The sequence below is a fragment of the Sinohyriopsis cumingii genome, chromosome 19 (assembly GCF_028554795.1).
Source record: "Sinohyriopsis cumingii isolate HCF-2022 chromosome 19, ASM2855479v2, whole genome shotgun sequence".
NCBI lineage: Eukaryota > Metazoa > Mollusca > Bivalvia > Unionida > Unionidae > Sinohyriopsis > Sinohyriopsis cumingii.
This window is the reverse complement of record NC_142979.1, coordinates 42,202,450-42,220,543: the sequence shown is the minus strand read 5'-3', so window position 1 is coordinate 42,220,543 and position 18,094 is coordinate 42,202,450. Positions and strand designations below refer to the sequence as shown.

At 36.4% G+C, this 18,094-nt stretch overlaps 1 protein-coding gene across 2 annotated transcripts in view; it reads right to left on the bottom strand.

The window, feature by feature from the left end:
* Positions 1-18,071, bottom strand: part of LOC149775572 (uncharacterized) — a 35,199-nt gene extending 17,128 nt beyond the window's left edge. The window contains exons 1-4 of one of the 2 annotated variants that reach the window (XM_089944018.1): positions 17,719-18,070; positions 12,360-12,485; positions 6,166-6,269; positions 1,919-1,969 (exon numbers count right to left, since the gene is read on the bottom strand). In XM_089944018.1, the coding sequence (XP_089800144.1) occupies positions 1,919-1,969; positions 6,166-6,269; positions 12,360-12,485; positions 17,719-17,810 (373 nt within the window). In that variant the 5' untranslated portion in view covers positions 17,811-18,070. Of the gene's footprint in view, positions 1-1,918; positions 1,970-6,165; positions 6,270-12,359; positions 12,486-17,718 lie in introns of both variants that reach the window. The other variant, XM_089944019.1, reaches the window with a different exon arrangement.
* Between the last annotated feature and the right edge of the window lie 23 nt (positions 18,072-18,094).

The following is an 18,094-nucleotide window of genomic DNA, read 5'->3' as shown; positions in this document are numbered from 1 at the left end:
CCTCCCCACTATGGTGTACAAATCTAGATTTACATACATGTATATATTTTACTGCCATAAGAACTTACAAGTTCCTCCCCACTATGGTGTACAAATCTAGATTTACATACATGTATATATTTTACTGCCATAAGAACTTACAAGTTCCTCCCCACTATGGTGTACAAATCTAGATTTACATACATGTATATATAGTTTACTGCCATAAGAACTTACAAGTTCCTCCCCACTATGGTGTACAAATCTAGATTTACATACATGTATATATTTTATTGCCATAAGAATTTTCAAGTTCCTCCCCACTATGGTGTACAAATCTAGATTTTATATTTTATTGCCATAGGAACTTACAAGTTCCTCCCCACTATGTTGTACAAATCTAGATTTACATACATGTATATATTTTACTGCCATAAGAACTTACAAGTTCCTCCCCACTATGGTGTACAAATCTAGATTTTATATTTTATTGCCATAGGAACTTACAAGTTCCTCCCCACTATGTTGTACAAATCTAGATTTACATACATGTATATATTTTATTGCCATAAGAATTTACAAGTTCCTCCCCACTATGGTGTACAAATCTAGATTTTATATTTTATTGCCATAGGAGCTTACAGGTTCCTCCCAACTATGTTGTACAAATCTAGATTTACATACATGTATATATTTTATTGCCATAAGAAGTTACAAGTTCCTCCCCACTATGTTGTAAAAATTAATATTTAGATATATATTTTATTGCCATAAGAACTTACAAGTTCCTCCCAACTATGTTGTACAAATCTAGATTTACATACATGTATATATTTTATTGCCATAAGAACTTACAAGTTCCTGAGTAATTCAGTGTCTATAGATTTACATATACATTTTGTTTACTTCCATGGTAATCATTTCATAATGTAAAACTGGGTCAAATTAAGACTGGCAATTTAAATGTTTACACTGATTTTTTTAAAATTATGCCCAAAAAATCTACAGCCTGTGTCATAATAATAGAAACCATGTTTTGCCTCTGTAAATTTGCACATACTTAAAAAATCTCTCTTTTTAAATGGAAGGGAGCATACCCCTCCCGCCTATACAATTTTCACTACAGAATAAATTCTGGTAAAAAGTACATCCAAAATTAAAAAGCAGGCATTTATACATGCTGCATTACTTACAATGTGGGTAAAGTTATTGGTGAATTGGCTAATTAATGCTTTATTTTACAAATACACTGTCAATTCATTTACATTTGCAAGCATCATTTTCAAGGACTGCAAACAACTACATTTTGATTGGTTCTTAAATAAATGGATATCCGTCAGACATAAAATGCATTCATGACAAAAACATTTTGTTTGGGATTTTAAAATTATTATGTAGCAACCAAAAAACTTCAAAGAAATGGTTATAACTAAAGTTTCTGACATCACTCCAAAAATGGGTGACAACAGAGCCAATTGCCTACTGAAAGTTATAATTCTAATTAAGACCACACATGTTGTTTATATGGTAATTGTTTGACATAAGGAAGCATAATTAAAATAACAACCTCTACAAGTCAAACATTTCCATGGATCCTAAGTTATTGATTATATCTGGCAAACAATGCCCATCGTACAGATATGGAAAAAATGGACTTTTTAAATGGCCCTGACATCATCAATTGGCAGAGTAACATCAGAGACTTGAATTGCAAATAATACGTTAGTAAGAAGATTTTACACATAGTTATTCTGACACGTGAGCGTCCTCTTATGAAAAACTGTTTCCTACCTATATTTAAAGTCTTCAAAACGTTGCTTCCAATTACCATGAGATAAAAAGACATGCTAATAAATGCATTAGCAACAAGTCCTATATACTGAGCATAGAAATATGATGCTATATCTATTAAGCACACCTTCAGAGCATAGCTACATACCATCAGTCATTCTGGGTTGCGGAGTTATGTACTTCACACCAGGTATGCTCACTGAAACAGTATATACAATGACAAGCATAAAAGCTTTAACACTTTACACGAGGCCCTGTACTAGTTCATGCAAAAGAAAAGTTCCATTATAAGAATATCAAAAAAGAATAAACAGAAGTTGTAACATGATGGCAGTTGGAAAATCCTTGTCTCTCTACAATGAGTCAAATGACTTTGTCTCTCTGAATGAGAGTCTCTCATAGTGATACTTCCCAAATTTTGGAGGACGAACATCTAGCTAGATCTATAATGAATAGCTCCTTAAAATTATAACTGTTGAAAATAACAGCTGATGACATTTCAACAAATAATGAAATCCCCACACTTTAAATTTTTAATCTTGTTCCTGCTATTTTCATTGAAGAAAACAAATTTCTAGTAAAATATGTTTCTTTGATCACGCTTACCTGATCATAATACCAGAAAAGAACTATTACTACCCTGCAAAGCCAGCCCTCCCAGGCTACAACATTTTAGCTAGGAAGTTATCTGCTCACAATGAAAGAGAGGAGTAAGAAAGGTTGGACAATTATTGATGGAGCATACTTCCTTTGATGAGAAAATTTCTCCACTTTGTTTTAAGATAGAAGAACTTCCTGAATACATGCATCTATTGTGAGGCCTCTCTGTCTGTAGACAGCATGAAGTAATAGCCGAAGTATTCAAAGAATATGGCACCAATCTCTGTATGAAGGGAGATAACGCTACATAGCTGCCACCAATGTGGGCAGATAACTTTTACCTTCTTAGCTAAAGAGTTTTAGCCTGGAAGTGCTGGATTTGTGAGGTAGTAGTTATGATCAGGTAACACATTTGAGAAAGAAATCACTTGGTGTCAGCAGCCTAAAACTTCTGTTCACATTGCTATCAGTGATGACACATTGGATCATTGTGGTGTTAATACAATGTAATATACAACCACAGACTTGATGGAAGTTCAAAACTACCACTATTTACATTTTCGTCTTTTTCCAACATGCAGCTGAAATGAGCAATATTATGATTGTATAGGATGTGTGTCAAATTAATGTTATATTTAGGAAACTTGGTTAAAATTGTTTTGCTTTCAGGGGTGTTTGAAAGTGTGAATTTGAAAATATTCAAAATGTTTCACTAACATGTGTACTTCCAAATCCGCCATTTTGAGTCCCTAGCCCCAGCACTTAATAATATTGTTCTTCCCGCATAATTACGAAGGCACGTCTCATTTTGTGCATAAGAATATAATAATACATCTCATTATGTTGTGCTAGTCAACCGCACAAGGCCGAATGCGTGACTTTTTAACTTGTTTTCTTCAGGTAAAACATTTAAATTTCAACATTCTTTTTTATTCTTTCATAAACAAATAGATCGATCAATAAACAAATGCATATACAAATGGATACAAACAAGAAGAAACACACCAAGGTGCCAGATTTTCAATTTTTGTGGACTAAAATCAATCATTTAGTTATCGTTCAAGTTAAAAAGCTAATTGTTAATATACAATTTCATATCTCTAAAAGAATTTCAGGAATACTTCGTTTTGACATTCGACAGTCATGTTCTGTTAGGCACGTGTTTTGTTTGAACACACTGAAGATGAAACTTCTTTGAATGGTTATCGCTCTGATTCAGTATCATCCTACGTTCATCATCTCCACCACAAATACAATATCTGACCATACTAATTAAATTGGTTTGTCAACTGTCTTTGGCACAAACACCTGTTGACACGAAAAGTATTTGTACCGAAAAATTCTGGCATAAAACACATGCTATGAAATTTTAATTCCTAACTGATATTGTATCCCAAATAGCATTGTCCGGAAATACTCTTTCAAGAGGACAAGCTTAGGGATATGATACGAAACACTTTAAAAATGTCAATATTGTCTGTTTGTCAATTTTTTTATATACTGCATTTCTATTTCATAGCAATATGCATGATCATGGTTCAACTTCACTATTCTCTCTTTCGATATAACAAGGGAACTTCCAGCTTTATTTTTATTTTCGTGCTATATGGCACTTAATTTTAAGTATAATCTAAGTATCATTTCCATGAAGTAAATGTCCTTATCGACAGTTAAATCAGATTATTATCTTGAATATACATGATGACTAATGTTGACAAAGGTTTGTTAGGGACTCAAGATGGTGGATCAAGGTGCACGTGCGTTGCATTGTGGGTATTTACGTACTCAATTGTGACGTCTGTGAAAACAACCCATAACAGGACTTTTTACAATAAAATTTGTTTCAACCAGAAATTCAATTAGATGTTTTTAATGTTATATGTTTACCTAATGTGATGTGTGTGCGATGTGATTTGGATTTTTAATGTAGCTTTAACAATTTTCAGTCATATCGCTACGATGTCTGCAATGTGGCAGTTTATAGTGATGTCTAACACCGTAGCATCATGCCAGTCATGTAGGATGATGTCCCACCCAGTCACATTATCCTGACACCAGGCCGACCAGTCCTAACACTAACCTCTTAATGCATAAATGCCAAGCGAGACAGCTGTTAGTACCATTTTTGTAAGTCTTTGGTATGACTCGGCCGGGGATCGAACTCACAACCTCCTGCATCCAAGGCAGACACTCTAACCACTAGACCACCGGAGCAGTCTAATGTGATGTCATAATGTAACAAAACTTATTATATGACAGCACACTAGATAACATGTAACAAAAAAAAAAACAATTTTATGTCATAAAAGTATAACAAAACAGGGAATGTCTCTTATCTCTGATACTTAACATTTGGACCGGTTAACCATTTTACAACCTTGGAAAGTTTACAAAATATGAGGGGCTTTGAGTGGTTGAGTGGTAAAAGCGCTCACCGTTACGGATCACTACCATCTGACCTATGTCTGCGTGGGTTCAAGTCTCAGGTTCAGCCAATGTGGATATGAGAGAAAGCTTGCCAGTAGCTTCTTGTGGGTCAATGGTTCTTTCCAGGCTTTTCCCTGGGAACTTCCTCTACCATTTATACTGGCTGCCATGTATAGCATATCCTGTGCTGAAAAATGGCATTAAATCCTTCAACAACAATAAAATATGATTGACTGAGGCCTGTTTTTTTACACTCACAACTACACATAACATCAAAGCAAATAAGCACATTCAATATTACCCCATTCATATGCCATACAATAAGATCAAGTGACTGATCATTTGAACCAGTACCTGGATGGCAGAAAAACAAAATTTGTATTAAACCAGAAGATACTTTATTATTTTTACTGCATCCAATTAAGTCTTTCAATTCTACACTTTATAATTAAAAAAATTATCATAAATATGTAAAAACGTATGCAGTTTTGGAATTTATTTATGATATATTCCGTCACTGTCCTTAACATCTCTTATATCTTCTGCCACCCATTAAAAAGCATGCAAATATAAGCACTTCAAATAGTTCATGCAGGCACACAAGGAATATCAAAATTCATAAAATCATAAGGAAACACACTGGCAAATGAAAAATATAAAACACGATCACAAAATATCATACTATCTGAATAAAAGTAAGGGACATTGTATTATTTGGAATATTAACTTCTTAAACCATATATATCCTGAAAGAAACTTCCTCCCCTCTAGCCTATTAGTAAGGTCTTGCCATCCTCCCCCACCCCCAGCCTAAATAAGGATTGTAAGTAGTGGTGGGGGGGATAGAAAAGTTATCTCAAAGGCTGAAGCCTATTCAGTCATTTACTAAAAACAACTGAAATCACAAATTAGATTAAAGATGGATTCACCTAGAACTCTTGCACAGTCTAATTTTTTTAATGCAAATCAAGAGTCTGTTTCAAGTGCTAAAATAAACAAATCAATTCAGGCCAATTTCATAAAAAATTGTTCATTACAGATTCTTCCCCCAACTTATCACCCCACCCTTCTGTGTAATTACTTAGGTCATGCACTTCTTTCAGGAGAATTACAACAATGGCTTTAAAATGGTCCCTTCTTCACACAGATGCTATCATATATTTCAATGCAGGTTAATTGAAAGAAGAATCTGTAGCAACAAAATGAATAATCCAATCTTTGTACTCTGTTATTGAAAACTGTTATTAAAGATGATAATGTCAAGAACAAAGGTCTAAATTACTTTCTGTGAAAGAAAATTCTGTGAAACCAAGACAAGGTAGAACATTTGAAAAAAAGTTCATAGCTAATTTTGGTTAGATAACATACCAATGCAAGTTGAGTTTTCTGCCATTACATAACCAGGACAGCACCATGTTTCTGCATAGTAGAATGTGACAGTCTGGTTCACCAGCTTTTTGCATAATGTATGACTGAAAATCATAAGAGACATAGCATAAGAACAATCTGAATGAAAACTACATCAATTTCATTTTTTTCCTTCCATGTAAGAATTATACAGAAAAAGCAGCTGATATGCATTTATTAAATTTTAAGGTTAGTTTCTAAAATAATTTGAAAATTTAAAATCAATACAGCAATGAGAATATGGCCCCAAGCCATTACTATCATTTAAGTTTGCATTTTAATACAAAATAAATGAGAGCTATTTTTAATGTGTGCATCACAAAAGGTTTCACTCATCACACTTGTTTGGCAGGGCTCTGAACACAGGAACTTATAATCGGAAAGCAAAGTTAGAAGAATGGGCATTCAAGGGCCATAACTCATTCAAATGATGAATAGAATTCTAAGTCTCACCAATATAATGGTACCTGATAAATCTGATTGAAATACAATATTACTCAGTAATGTTATTAGTAGAAATCTCTGGAAAAGAGTCAATTAGGGGCCAAGACTCCTGTAAATGATGTCACTGAACACTTGGAAATAAACAGATTCTAGGTATTTATTGATATAACGATGCATGACAAGGTCTTTTAAATATTATAAAACTGCATTGCAAAAATTATTCCAGGACCTGATATTGGTGCTATTTCTAAACAATTCTTGGATTAAAAAATTAAGGAAAATCTTGAAATTTACTGTTTCCCTGTACCAAAATGTTGCCAATAGGTATGATCAAAATAGTAAAGTTGTTACCCAATCTTGTTAATATTACAGTTATTCTCTGCTACCCCCGAATCCAGCTGTCCCCAAAGGAAGATAAAACATTTACTACAAAGTTTACTATCTCTGTCAAATACATTAACCGATCACATTAACATTAAGAGAATAGGTAAGAAGAGGAGAAAATGCCTGAGCACCTAACCTCTAATCATGGCACAATGACTACTCTACTTAACACTGAACTACTCCTGATGCGAGTTTGACACAACTGAAGACAATGTGTTTATACAAAAGCAAGGTAGATCCATGTGCAATCATGCACTTGGTTGTTGCCTTAGATTCTGAGATTGTGTTTTTATGAACTGTACCTCTCTGGTGGCCTGACAAGATTCAGTTCTTCCCTTGGTGTGACCATGTCACTTAAACAAATGTTAGAGAAATTAGACCAGGCAAGCCAGTGAACTGACTTGACGATGTTCTTGAATTGAGACATTATGTTCAAAGTCTTGCCTAATTAATGGAAATTTCTCAGATTTTGTTCTTGATCTTCAAGAGCTGTACTTGATCCTGCTCAAGTTTAGAGTATGCTGGTTTAATAATTCTCTTTTGCTAAGCAGTGAGCGCTTGTGGGGTTATTTCCTGCTTTCATGCTTAACCAGTAGGAATAACCTTTTACAGCAACCATGTACATTCTGTTTGCCTCAGATATCATTTGACAAAACATACATACATACATACCAGTTCCTGCAGCTTTGCCTCTCATGACAAATCAGTTGAGGAGAGGGAGAAAATAATTATTTGTTGGTTTCATAGCAACTGTACCTGTACTTACAAATGAAACCATGCTGCATCATTAGAACAGCAGAGCTAGCAGAATAGAATTGCACTGCATTTAGTTCAGATCCACAAACAGTGCATGTAGCTCACTCACCCTGCAAGCTGAAGTTAGTGTTATCAGGAAGCAACTCTCGTCTCCTAAATGATTCAGTGATGTGGAATGCAGGGGCTCAAACTTTGATGAGTTGAGCCACATAAAGACCCAAAGAAAGGTTCCAGTATGGAAACAAGATAAAGCAGTGTGGTCTTGACATGCTAAAATTGGACAGCAAGTCAGAAATGTCCTTGCAGCAGACAATGTCAACTCTTCTAGATATCTAAATGTGTATGTAATCATGGAATGGTATCCCTTGATTTCAAACTGAAAGGAGCTATCTAGGGGTTTCGTGACCTCATAGAGAAACAGAAAGTTAGCCAGTTGAGGAATGGGGGCAAAGAGTGGTGTGATGTCTTTAACAATACACCAATCTTTGAAAACCTGCTACTTCTTGTATGCCTTCAAAGTGGACAGCCGTCTAGCTGTTGTGATCCTCTTCACCATCAAAGCACCACACTTTTACATGCAGGCCATACCTGACAAGAGCCAAGCATAAAGATGGAGTTTCTCTGGACAAAGACAATAATGGAGACTACAACTGTCCCAAGAAAATCACTAAATCGAGCAGAATAATGATCCAGGATTTGTCCCATCCAAGTGAGGCAAATGTAACTTGCTGCATTTCATATATTATCCACACCCAAGATACAGAGAAGCTAGCTGTGGACGGAAAAAGTTTAAAAACCATTGCTGTATTAGTTAGATATTAGAATTGCTGGAGGGAAGGTACAAGCCTGTATCCCCTTCCAGCTTCTTGAAAGGGCACTAAAGGTCTATTAGTCTGGGTCCAAGAATGAAGAGTTGAAGGTAGGCACTTTGTTGTTCCACCTCACTGTAAATAGGTCTTGCATTCGTCTAAGCAATATGGTGTAGTCTCAATGGGGGTTGATGGATGAAAAGGTCACTCTATATGAAATCAGCTGGCTGCCCCTTAATAACATGTCAGCCAGGCACCTGCCTGGGGTGTGTCTATACAATGTTCCTTACCAATTTAAAAATGACATCAGACAATTTTCTGTTGTGGTGTCAATTCAATCTGAAGTCATCATCACTGTGAGAGAAGTGGGGGGCATCATCATGATATCCCCATGATGCTGATCGAAGATTCCTTAGTCACATGAACACTTAGAATAACATTCTTGGAAGATTCTTCAGTGCCCTTACTTTGTGGCCTTCAATGAGCTTTTCAAGATGCAGGATCAGCGTGTGTGTGATCTGGATTATTAACGTAGCTTTAACAATTTTTCAGTCATATCACTACAATGTCTGCAGTGTGGCAGTTTATAGTGATGTCTAGCACTGGGGCATCACACTGCAGACACGTAGCATAATGTCCCACTCAGTCACATTATCCTAACACCAGGCCAACCAGTCCTAACACTAACCTCTTAATGCTGAGCACAAAGCGAGGCAGCTGTTACAACCATTATTGTAAGTCTTTGGTTTGACTCAGCCAGGGATTTAACCCACAACCTCCAGCATCCAAGGTGGATGCTCTATCCACTAGGCCACTGAAGCGGTCGATACGCTGGATCAGATGTCTTCTGTCTGTTATGTACACTCACTGCATGTGTGTGAAGAAGATCATTTTGTGTAGGCCAGGCTTGGTTGTCCTCCATGACTTCAAAGCATATGTAGTTCTTGCACTTGACTGACATCTCTGTGTGTGATGCAAAAGAGAAGAAAAAATGCAAAAGTACAAAAGCAAAATACAAATTGTTGAAACAGACAAACTTGCTTTCCCAGGTAGCTTGAGGCTGCTTACTTAGGCAACACAGCAAAATAGGGCATTGTTTATTACCTAATCAATTGCTGGTTCTTTAGTAACACACACTGTATAACACAGTTTATTTAAATTATGCTGGAGGGCCAGTCCTTTCACAAGCTAATAGCACTGATAAGGACTGACTGCTAATTAGTCATGCTGGCTTTCTTGCTTGTTTACAAAAGACTAACCTTTACCTATTGTTCATTTTTGTCACAGCTGACCAAAATATGCGAAAAGGGCACATCCTGGGGGAAAATAAAGTGCATCACAGGGAGAAACAGCACATCCTTTAAGACTTTCAAGCATACTGGACCTGGAAGATCTGTGAATATTTAGTGATAACAAGACTTAAAAAAGCCCTGAAAAACCTCCTGATTTTAGGTTCCAATCTTCCTATTTATTTTTTATTTAATCTCCCTACATGGCATTTGAAAAGTTGATATGTATGCACAAGAAGTGTATAATAAACCAAAAATTTAAATTACAATACAACCACAGATGAAACTTTAAGTGTTACCAACAGATATCACATGGACATTAATAACCCATTAAAAAAATGCAAAAATACAAATAAATTCACCGGGAATAATGCAAATGTTGCTATACACAATGTATAACAATCTTTTCATTTACTATATGATCTATATAGATAAATCTTTCTTCGCCTTTCAAGGAGGGCATGATTTGGAGCTTGTAATGTCAATACAACAATCTAATCACTGATGAAAACCCTGTATAACTCTGCAACATCATCCGGAAAAAGAGATCACAAAATATTTCAGGGGACTAGATGTAACAAAGGAGACATGTTTTCCTTGAGAAATAGTAACATATCAATGTTCTCTGCACTGATTGCTGATCTTTGGCTTTTCAGTCATATTGCTACGATGTCTGCAGTGTGGCAGTTTATAGTGATGTCTAGCACTGGGGCATCATGCCGCAGACATGTAGCATGATGTCCCACCCAGTTACATTATCCTGACACCAAGGCTGACCAGTCCTAACACTAACCTCTTAATGCTGAGCACCAAGTGAGGCAGCTGTTAGTACCATTTTTACTGACGTCCTCTGCTGACAAAGTGGGTAATGCAAAACGAGGTGGAACATTAGTAGCCGATTCCAAGTTTGCATTCTTGTTCAACTTTCATGGGCTAAATCTGTAAATAAGAAATGGATGCAGCCTGAGCGAAGTTACAACTGGAAGACTGGATGGAATTTCCCATTCATGAACAGCTGATAAGAGATCTGCAGCAGTATTTACACCTGTAGAGCCTGTGCTTGTAGCACATAATTCTAAAGTTTCCAAATTTAACACAACTCCAAATGTCAAATGTTAATTCGTCTTTGGATACTAGGGACAAGAATGTGCTTACTTCCTCTTCTGACCAGTCCTAACACTTACTTAATGCTGAGTGCCAAGCAAGGCATCTCTTTGTACCATTTATGGAAACCTTTGGTATGACTTGGTCTGGGTTTGAACCCACAACCTCCCACATTAAAGGTGGACACTCTAACCACTTTGGCCACCAGAGCAGTCCATCATGTTTGTAATGATACTAAGCTTAATAAAATACAGTGGTGTGTTCAACATTAGTTCTGTAGGTGAAGAAAAAAAAACAGATACAAGGGTATTACTATATTCACGATATACCATACCGAGTATTTTATGTTGCAGTTTACCAGTAAATCAGAATATTGTTACTCATTTACCCTTTAATGTAATGTACTTGTCCTTTATGAGGTGTACACTTACAGAAGTGTCCATTAAGGCAGCTTTCAATGTAAATGTAGGTTTACCAGCATATAAATCCTCCAGGTTCCTGCTTTGGTAGAAATAGATTTCTAAAAATTAACTTATAATCTAAGTAGGTCAAATGCTTTTCATGAATTTTAATAAAATGATAATTATGCCAAATTTATATAATCATTTACAAAATAAAACATAAACAGCACTTGAAAAAACTGAAGCAATATAGACAAACTGACACTGAGACAACTACTTCCTTTACCTCATTGAGCCCTGGAGGCTTTTGTTGTTTTCGCCTCAAAATGTGAGCAGAAAACACATTTTGGGGGCCATTTCTAAATACATCCTAATACATCGACTTTCAACATATCTTCCATTAGCCTAATGCCTAGTTGTATTAGAAACATCATTTTCCATTGGTTATTTTGCTCACGCATGAGCAGAAGGGTAAAAGTTGGAGTTCTTTCTTTTCTTTTTCTCTTTTGTTTTGCTTAATGGGCCCATCATTTTCGTATGGAGACCACTCTTTTTTTCAAATGCCCACCTTATCTTAGTTTTTGTAAAGGTTCACCTGTCTGTGTGCAGTTCAGACTGTTCTGCCTTATATATGAGGCCAAAAGGTCTAAAATCCTGACACAAAATCAGATTCACACCACAGGCGAATTTTGGGTGAAAAATAAACAGGTCCAAAAAATTAAGTTTTTCCCTCTGTATTTTGTAGTGCAACTAGAACATCCAGATGATTTGGTATCATTGTAGAGCTATATCTGTCTGCTTTTTTGTAATACCACCCACTTTGATGTATATTAAATGACCTTGATGCTTCAGAGCTCGGAAATAAGGTACAGCCTCATCAAGCCTACAGGCAGGATTGGGGCTATTGAGTTATGAAAAACATATCCAGACTGAGCTGAAAACACATTTAATATATCTAGCAAACTTACTGATAGAATGTACAATATTCCAGGCTGAACCAACCACATCTAGCAGTGTATTTCTGTGTACATGGAAATCCCACCTCCACCTCTTCTATTCTGTTGCTTGCCTTCACTTCTGTGCACAGTCTTCCACTTTGTTTAAGGGAAAGAAAAAAATATTAGCACAAAGTCATTAACTTCTTGCTTTACTTGTCTCTAGGTAGGTAAAAAGTAGAAATTAACTATCATATATACTATAAAATGTATTACTGCACAATCGTTATATTTTTCCCAGTGTTTCAACTGGCCTTTAAATGCACCATTCTTCCTTAAGTGGACACAGCTAGGCTCAGCAAATATTAAAAAATATCAAAGCATGAACACACTGGTGTTAGAATGAAGAATTTCAAATTATTCAAGAATCATTACCAGACTTCCATCACTAATGCTCAAAATGAGTGCATGTTATCCCACCCACCCTCGTACTCTTCCATTCTATAAATAGTTCTGGTGTTTGTACACTTTCTAAAGCATTGTATATAAATGTGTGTGTGTAATAATTGTATATAACTGCATCAGTTATGATTTGGCACAGACAACCATGCACAACTGATCCAAGATGTTCATTTAGTTTTGACTGAATGCAGTTATTTGGTACCAGCAAACAACATGTAGCATGATGTCCCACCCAGTCACATTATCCTGAAACCAGGCCGTCCAATCCTAGAACTAACCTCTAAATGCTGAGCACAAAGTGAGGCAGCTGTTTAAGTACCATTTTAATGAGCTTCAAAGTGAGGCAGCTATTTAAGTACCATTTTAATGAGCTTTAAAGTGAGGCAGCTGTTTAAGTACCATTTGAATAAGCTTCAAAGTGAGGCAGCTGTTTAAGTACCATTTTAATGAGCTTCAAAGTGAGGCAGCTGTTTAAGTACCATTTTGATGAGCTTCAAAGTGAGGCAGCTGTTTAAGTACCATTTTAATGAACTTCAAAGTGAGGCAGCTGTTTAAGTACCATTTTAATGAGCTTTAAAGTGAGGCAGCTGTTTAAGTACCATTTTAATGAGCTTCAAAGTGAGGCAGCTGTTTAAGTACCATTTTAATGAGCTTTAAAGTGAGGCAGCTGTTTAAGTACCATTTTAATGAGCTTCAAAGTGAGGCAGCTGTTTAAGTACCATTTTAATGAGCTTTAAAGTGAGGCAGCTGTTTAAGTACCATTTTAATGAGCTTCAAAGCGAGGCAGCTGTTTAAGTACCATTTTAATGAGCTTTAAAGATACAATTAAAGAAAGTTACTGAAGCATGAATATAAGTAGCAGAAACCTGTGTTGCAATAAGGCTGTAGAGCTAAATAAGATGCACATAGCAGGTAGGTGCACAGTGCACAAAACCTGAAACAAACCAAAAATGTTTAATATAAAAGATAAAAATGTGTACATGACACCTCATTCCACTACCCCGGAGGATGGAGCTATGAAGCACACTCTAAAATGGTGCCTAGAACATGTACCTCTACTGGCATGATTACTGATGCCAACATTTGGGATAGTACAATAACATACATTATCTACTTCACTGAAGTAAGCTAAAATGTCAAATTGTGAAGCAACCAGTTGCATACAATAACTAGACAGTAATTCTACCATTTTCCCTTTCTTCTCAATGGAAAACATCCAATTTGTAACTTTAGCTAAAAATACAAACAGTTACTCCAGCTGATATAATCTGTTATGTAGTCTGTCTTTCAAGGTCACCTGTTTCGTAATAATAATAGGTGTCCTTATAAAACATGTGGTCTCTTCTGAGGTGAACAAAATAGTACAAATATACTATGTACGTGTTGGGAAAAGAACCATCTGATGAGAAGTGGCCTCTCAACATGAGAACTAATGTAAATAAATTTCTCACTCAGCATCCAATTAGCATATCACAGCACATGTGTACATAAGTCAAATCCTAACACAGACCAATGGCTATGGAGGACAGATTAGCATATCACAGTACATAAGTCAAACCCTAAAACAGACCAGTGGCTATGGATGAGAGATTAGCATATCACAGTACATGTGTACATGAGTCAAACCCTAACACAGACCAATGGCTATGGAGGACAGATTAGCATATCACAGTACATAAGTCAAATCCTAACACAGACCTATGGCTATGGAGGACAGATTAGCATATCACAGTACATAAGTCAAACCCTAACACAGACCAATGGCTATGGAGGAGAGATTAGCATATCACTGTACATAAGTCAAACCCTAACACAGACCAGTGGCTATGGATGAGAGATTAGCATATCACAGTACATGTGTACATGAGTCAAACCCTAACACAGACCAATGGCTATAGAGGAGAGATTAGCATATCACAGTACATAAGTCAAACCCTAACACAGACCAATGGCTATGGAGGAGAGATTATCATATCACAGTACATAGTCAAACCCTAACACAGACCAATGACTATGGATGAGAGATTTGCATATCACAGTACATAAGTCAAACCCTAACACAGACCAATGGCTATGGAGGAGAGATTAGCATATCACAGTACATCAGTCAATCCCCAACACCTACCAATACTTATGGAGGAGAAATTAGCATATCATGGTAAATCAGTCAAACCATAATACCCTGAATAACTTTGGATCACAGATCAATACTGTTACTCGCAAAGATATAAATCAACATATCATTTACAGACATGCTGAAAGCTGATCTGACAATATTAATTTCTGTCACATAACCAACTGCCACTCTATTTCACACCCAAGTTCAAATCATCAAAACTTTAACGGGTTTTTTTCCCATGACATTTTCAGCTCATACTAAAACATAACACTAATTCACATGTAGTAAGTGTCATTATAGTGTAGTTATATATGTATTATGTTAATCAGAACATGTGGTTATCTCTGCTCTGGCAACAGATCATTGAAACTTTCTGAAATTTGCCTGAAGCCCCACCCCCATCCCCAATCTATGCACATTAGCATCATAACATATTTTCTTATGCATCACAAATTATAATATTTGATGGCCCTATACCCAGTACTTAAACCAAAAAGATTGTCATCAGAACTGAGTAAAACAAAGCAGCAATTTTTGCAATGTTTTGTTTCGAAGTATATTTTCCACATTTCAGTCAAGGTTGTCGGCCAAAATCATTATCATCAGGATTTAGTAAATCAAAGCAGCAATTTTTGTAATAGTTTGTTTTGATGTATATTTGCCACATTTCAGTCAAGGTCGTGGGCACATTTAGCTGCTTGTTGTTGCACGTTTTGTAACAAGATGCAGCTACTCACACCAGGCCTATGCTGATAGCCTTCCCATTAGTCACAGATAACAGGATAAGTAGGTGATTGACATGGTGGATTGAAGGGTCTCAAAGGTCTATCATGGCTAGTCATAGGAAACTGCAGTTGGTGCACTGTAGATAGGGTACCCGGATTTGATTCGTATATTTGAACCAATTCATCTGATGAAAAGGTAGCTCTTGAAAAACTACTTTTCAAGCTGACCCACCTGCAAAAAGTGTTTTTGCTTCAAAAAATGTTCAATTTTTGTTACAAGTTTTCCTGGTTCTATTTTTATTCTATGGGGGGTAATAACCCTTTTACTTGAATTTGAAATGTGGTACAATGAAGAAGTTCTGAACCAGTTACAAGGTTACTAACTTTACTGACTGCTAAGTTACATGTTGTTAAAGAAAATGAACAACAGTATATCACTGAATTGTCTTAAAACAGCACTTGTCAGACGCATTGTAGGAAATCTATTTTTCCCCAACTTGTTATTTTCAAGTGAACTGGTACAAAACATGACACCTGGGATACTCTGCTATGTTAAAACACTGTCCTTAGTGAAACATCTCTTCAAAAGATGTGCAGATTTTACCATAGTTTACTTTTGTTTGGGATATAATGGCATATAATGCATTGGATTTACTGAAGCTCTCATATACCAAACAGAAGGTATAGACATCTTTCATGAAATTTTTTAAGCATTATTCATTTGATAAAGTACCGTTACAACCAAGCAAGCATCATTTATGTGATAAAGTACCATTACAACCAAGCAAGCATCATTCATGTGATAAAGTAGCACTACAACTAAGCAATCATCATTCATGTGTTAAAGTGCCATTACAACCAATCAATCAGCATTTATGTGTTAAAGTACCATTACAACCAAGCAATCCGATCGCTCCGGTGGCCAAGTGGTTAGAGCGTCCGCCTCAGAAATGGGAGGTCGTGGGTTCAAACTCTGGCCAAGTCATACCAAAGACTTACAAAGATGGTACTAACAGTTTGGTGCTCAGCATTAAGAGGTTAGTGTTAGGACTGGTTGGCATGGTGTCAGGATAATGTGATTGGGTGGGACATCATGCTATATGTCTGCGGCATGATGCCCCAGTGCTAGACATCACTATAAACTGCCACACTGCAGACATCGTAGCGATATGACTGAAAAATTGTTAAAGCTATGTTAAAAATCCTAATCATACACACATACACACACCAAGCAATAATAAATTCATGTTTTAAAGTACCATTACAACAAAGCATTCATCATTCATGTGATAAAGTGCCAATACAACCAACCAATCATCATTCATGTTTTAAATTGACATTTGTTATATTTTTATCTTCAGAACGATTTGGGGGCCCCGATTAGCCAAATGGTCTAAAGCGCTCTCCGTTAAGGATCACTGCCATCTCACCTCTGTTTGCGTGGGTTCGATTCTGCCAATGTGTGTATGTGAGAAAGCTTGCCAGTAGCTTCTCGAGGGTCGGTGGTTCTATCTGGGGATTTCCTGGGTTCTTCCTCCACCATTAATACTGGCCGCCATGTATAGCCTATCATGTGCTGAAAAATGGCATTAAACCCTACAACAACATCTCAACTCTGTTCATGTAGTTTCAGGTCTTGGCTTGGTGTGAAAAAGTCTGCCTGCACCTTCCAGTTGGTGGGTGTTTCTTCACTGGGTTTTTCCTCCACCAAATATATTGGATGCCATATACAGTCTATCAAGTGCTGATAATGGCGTTAAACCCACAAAACTAAACCAAACCTTATGTATTTTAGGTGCAAAATATTTTGGTGTATCTGGATGTTTCGTGTAACCATGTCTACTGGCAGACTCCTATGGGATTTAACATAGTTGGATATATGCAGAATCTGTCAAACAGCACAAAGTGCCACGTCCATTCCACTGGAAGGACAAGTCAGAACATATATACAAATTAGAACTGACCAATCATGCATGCTCCAAGTCACAATGTAAAGAAAGAAAGAAACTGCGTAAATATACGGTTCACTTTATGACATACAATATTTTTCTATATTCAAAAATAATTCAAACAAAATTTCTCTAACCTGACTAATGAAAATGTAAGACACATGATGCTGGCAAAGAGAAGTACGATATGGAAGATGCTCCTCTGTCCATCACATGATTCTGACCCCATTACTTGATCTTATGTTGTTGTCCCGTTTAGATCATGGTAAGTCTTTGACAGTGTCAGTCATGAACAGTGAAGCGCGTCTAATACTATAGTAATTAATCAGCTTAACACTGCTTAACCTTTAGCTACCCTGCTGACTGATTACTGTTTTATATGAAATCTGAACATCTGTGTCGAGTCCAACGTAATTTGACAGCCATTATAATGTAATCTTTAACCCTCACTGGCCATAATAAGTCAGAGTAAATGAAATACGTGTATATCTATTTACGAGGTCCAGTCTGCCA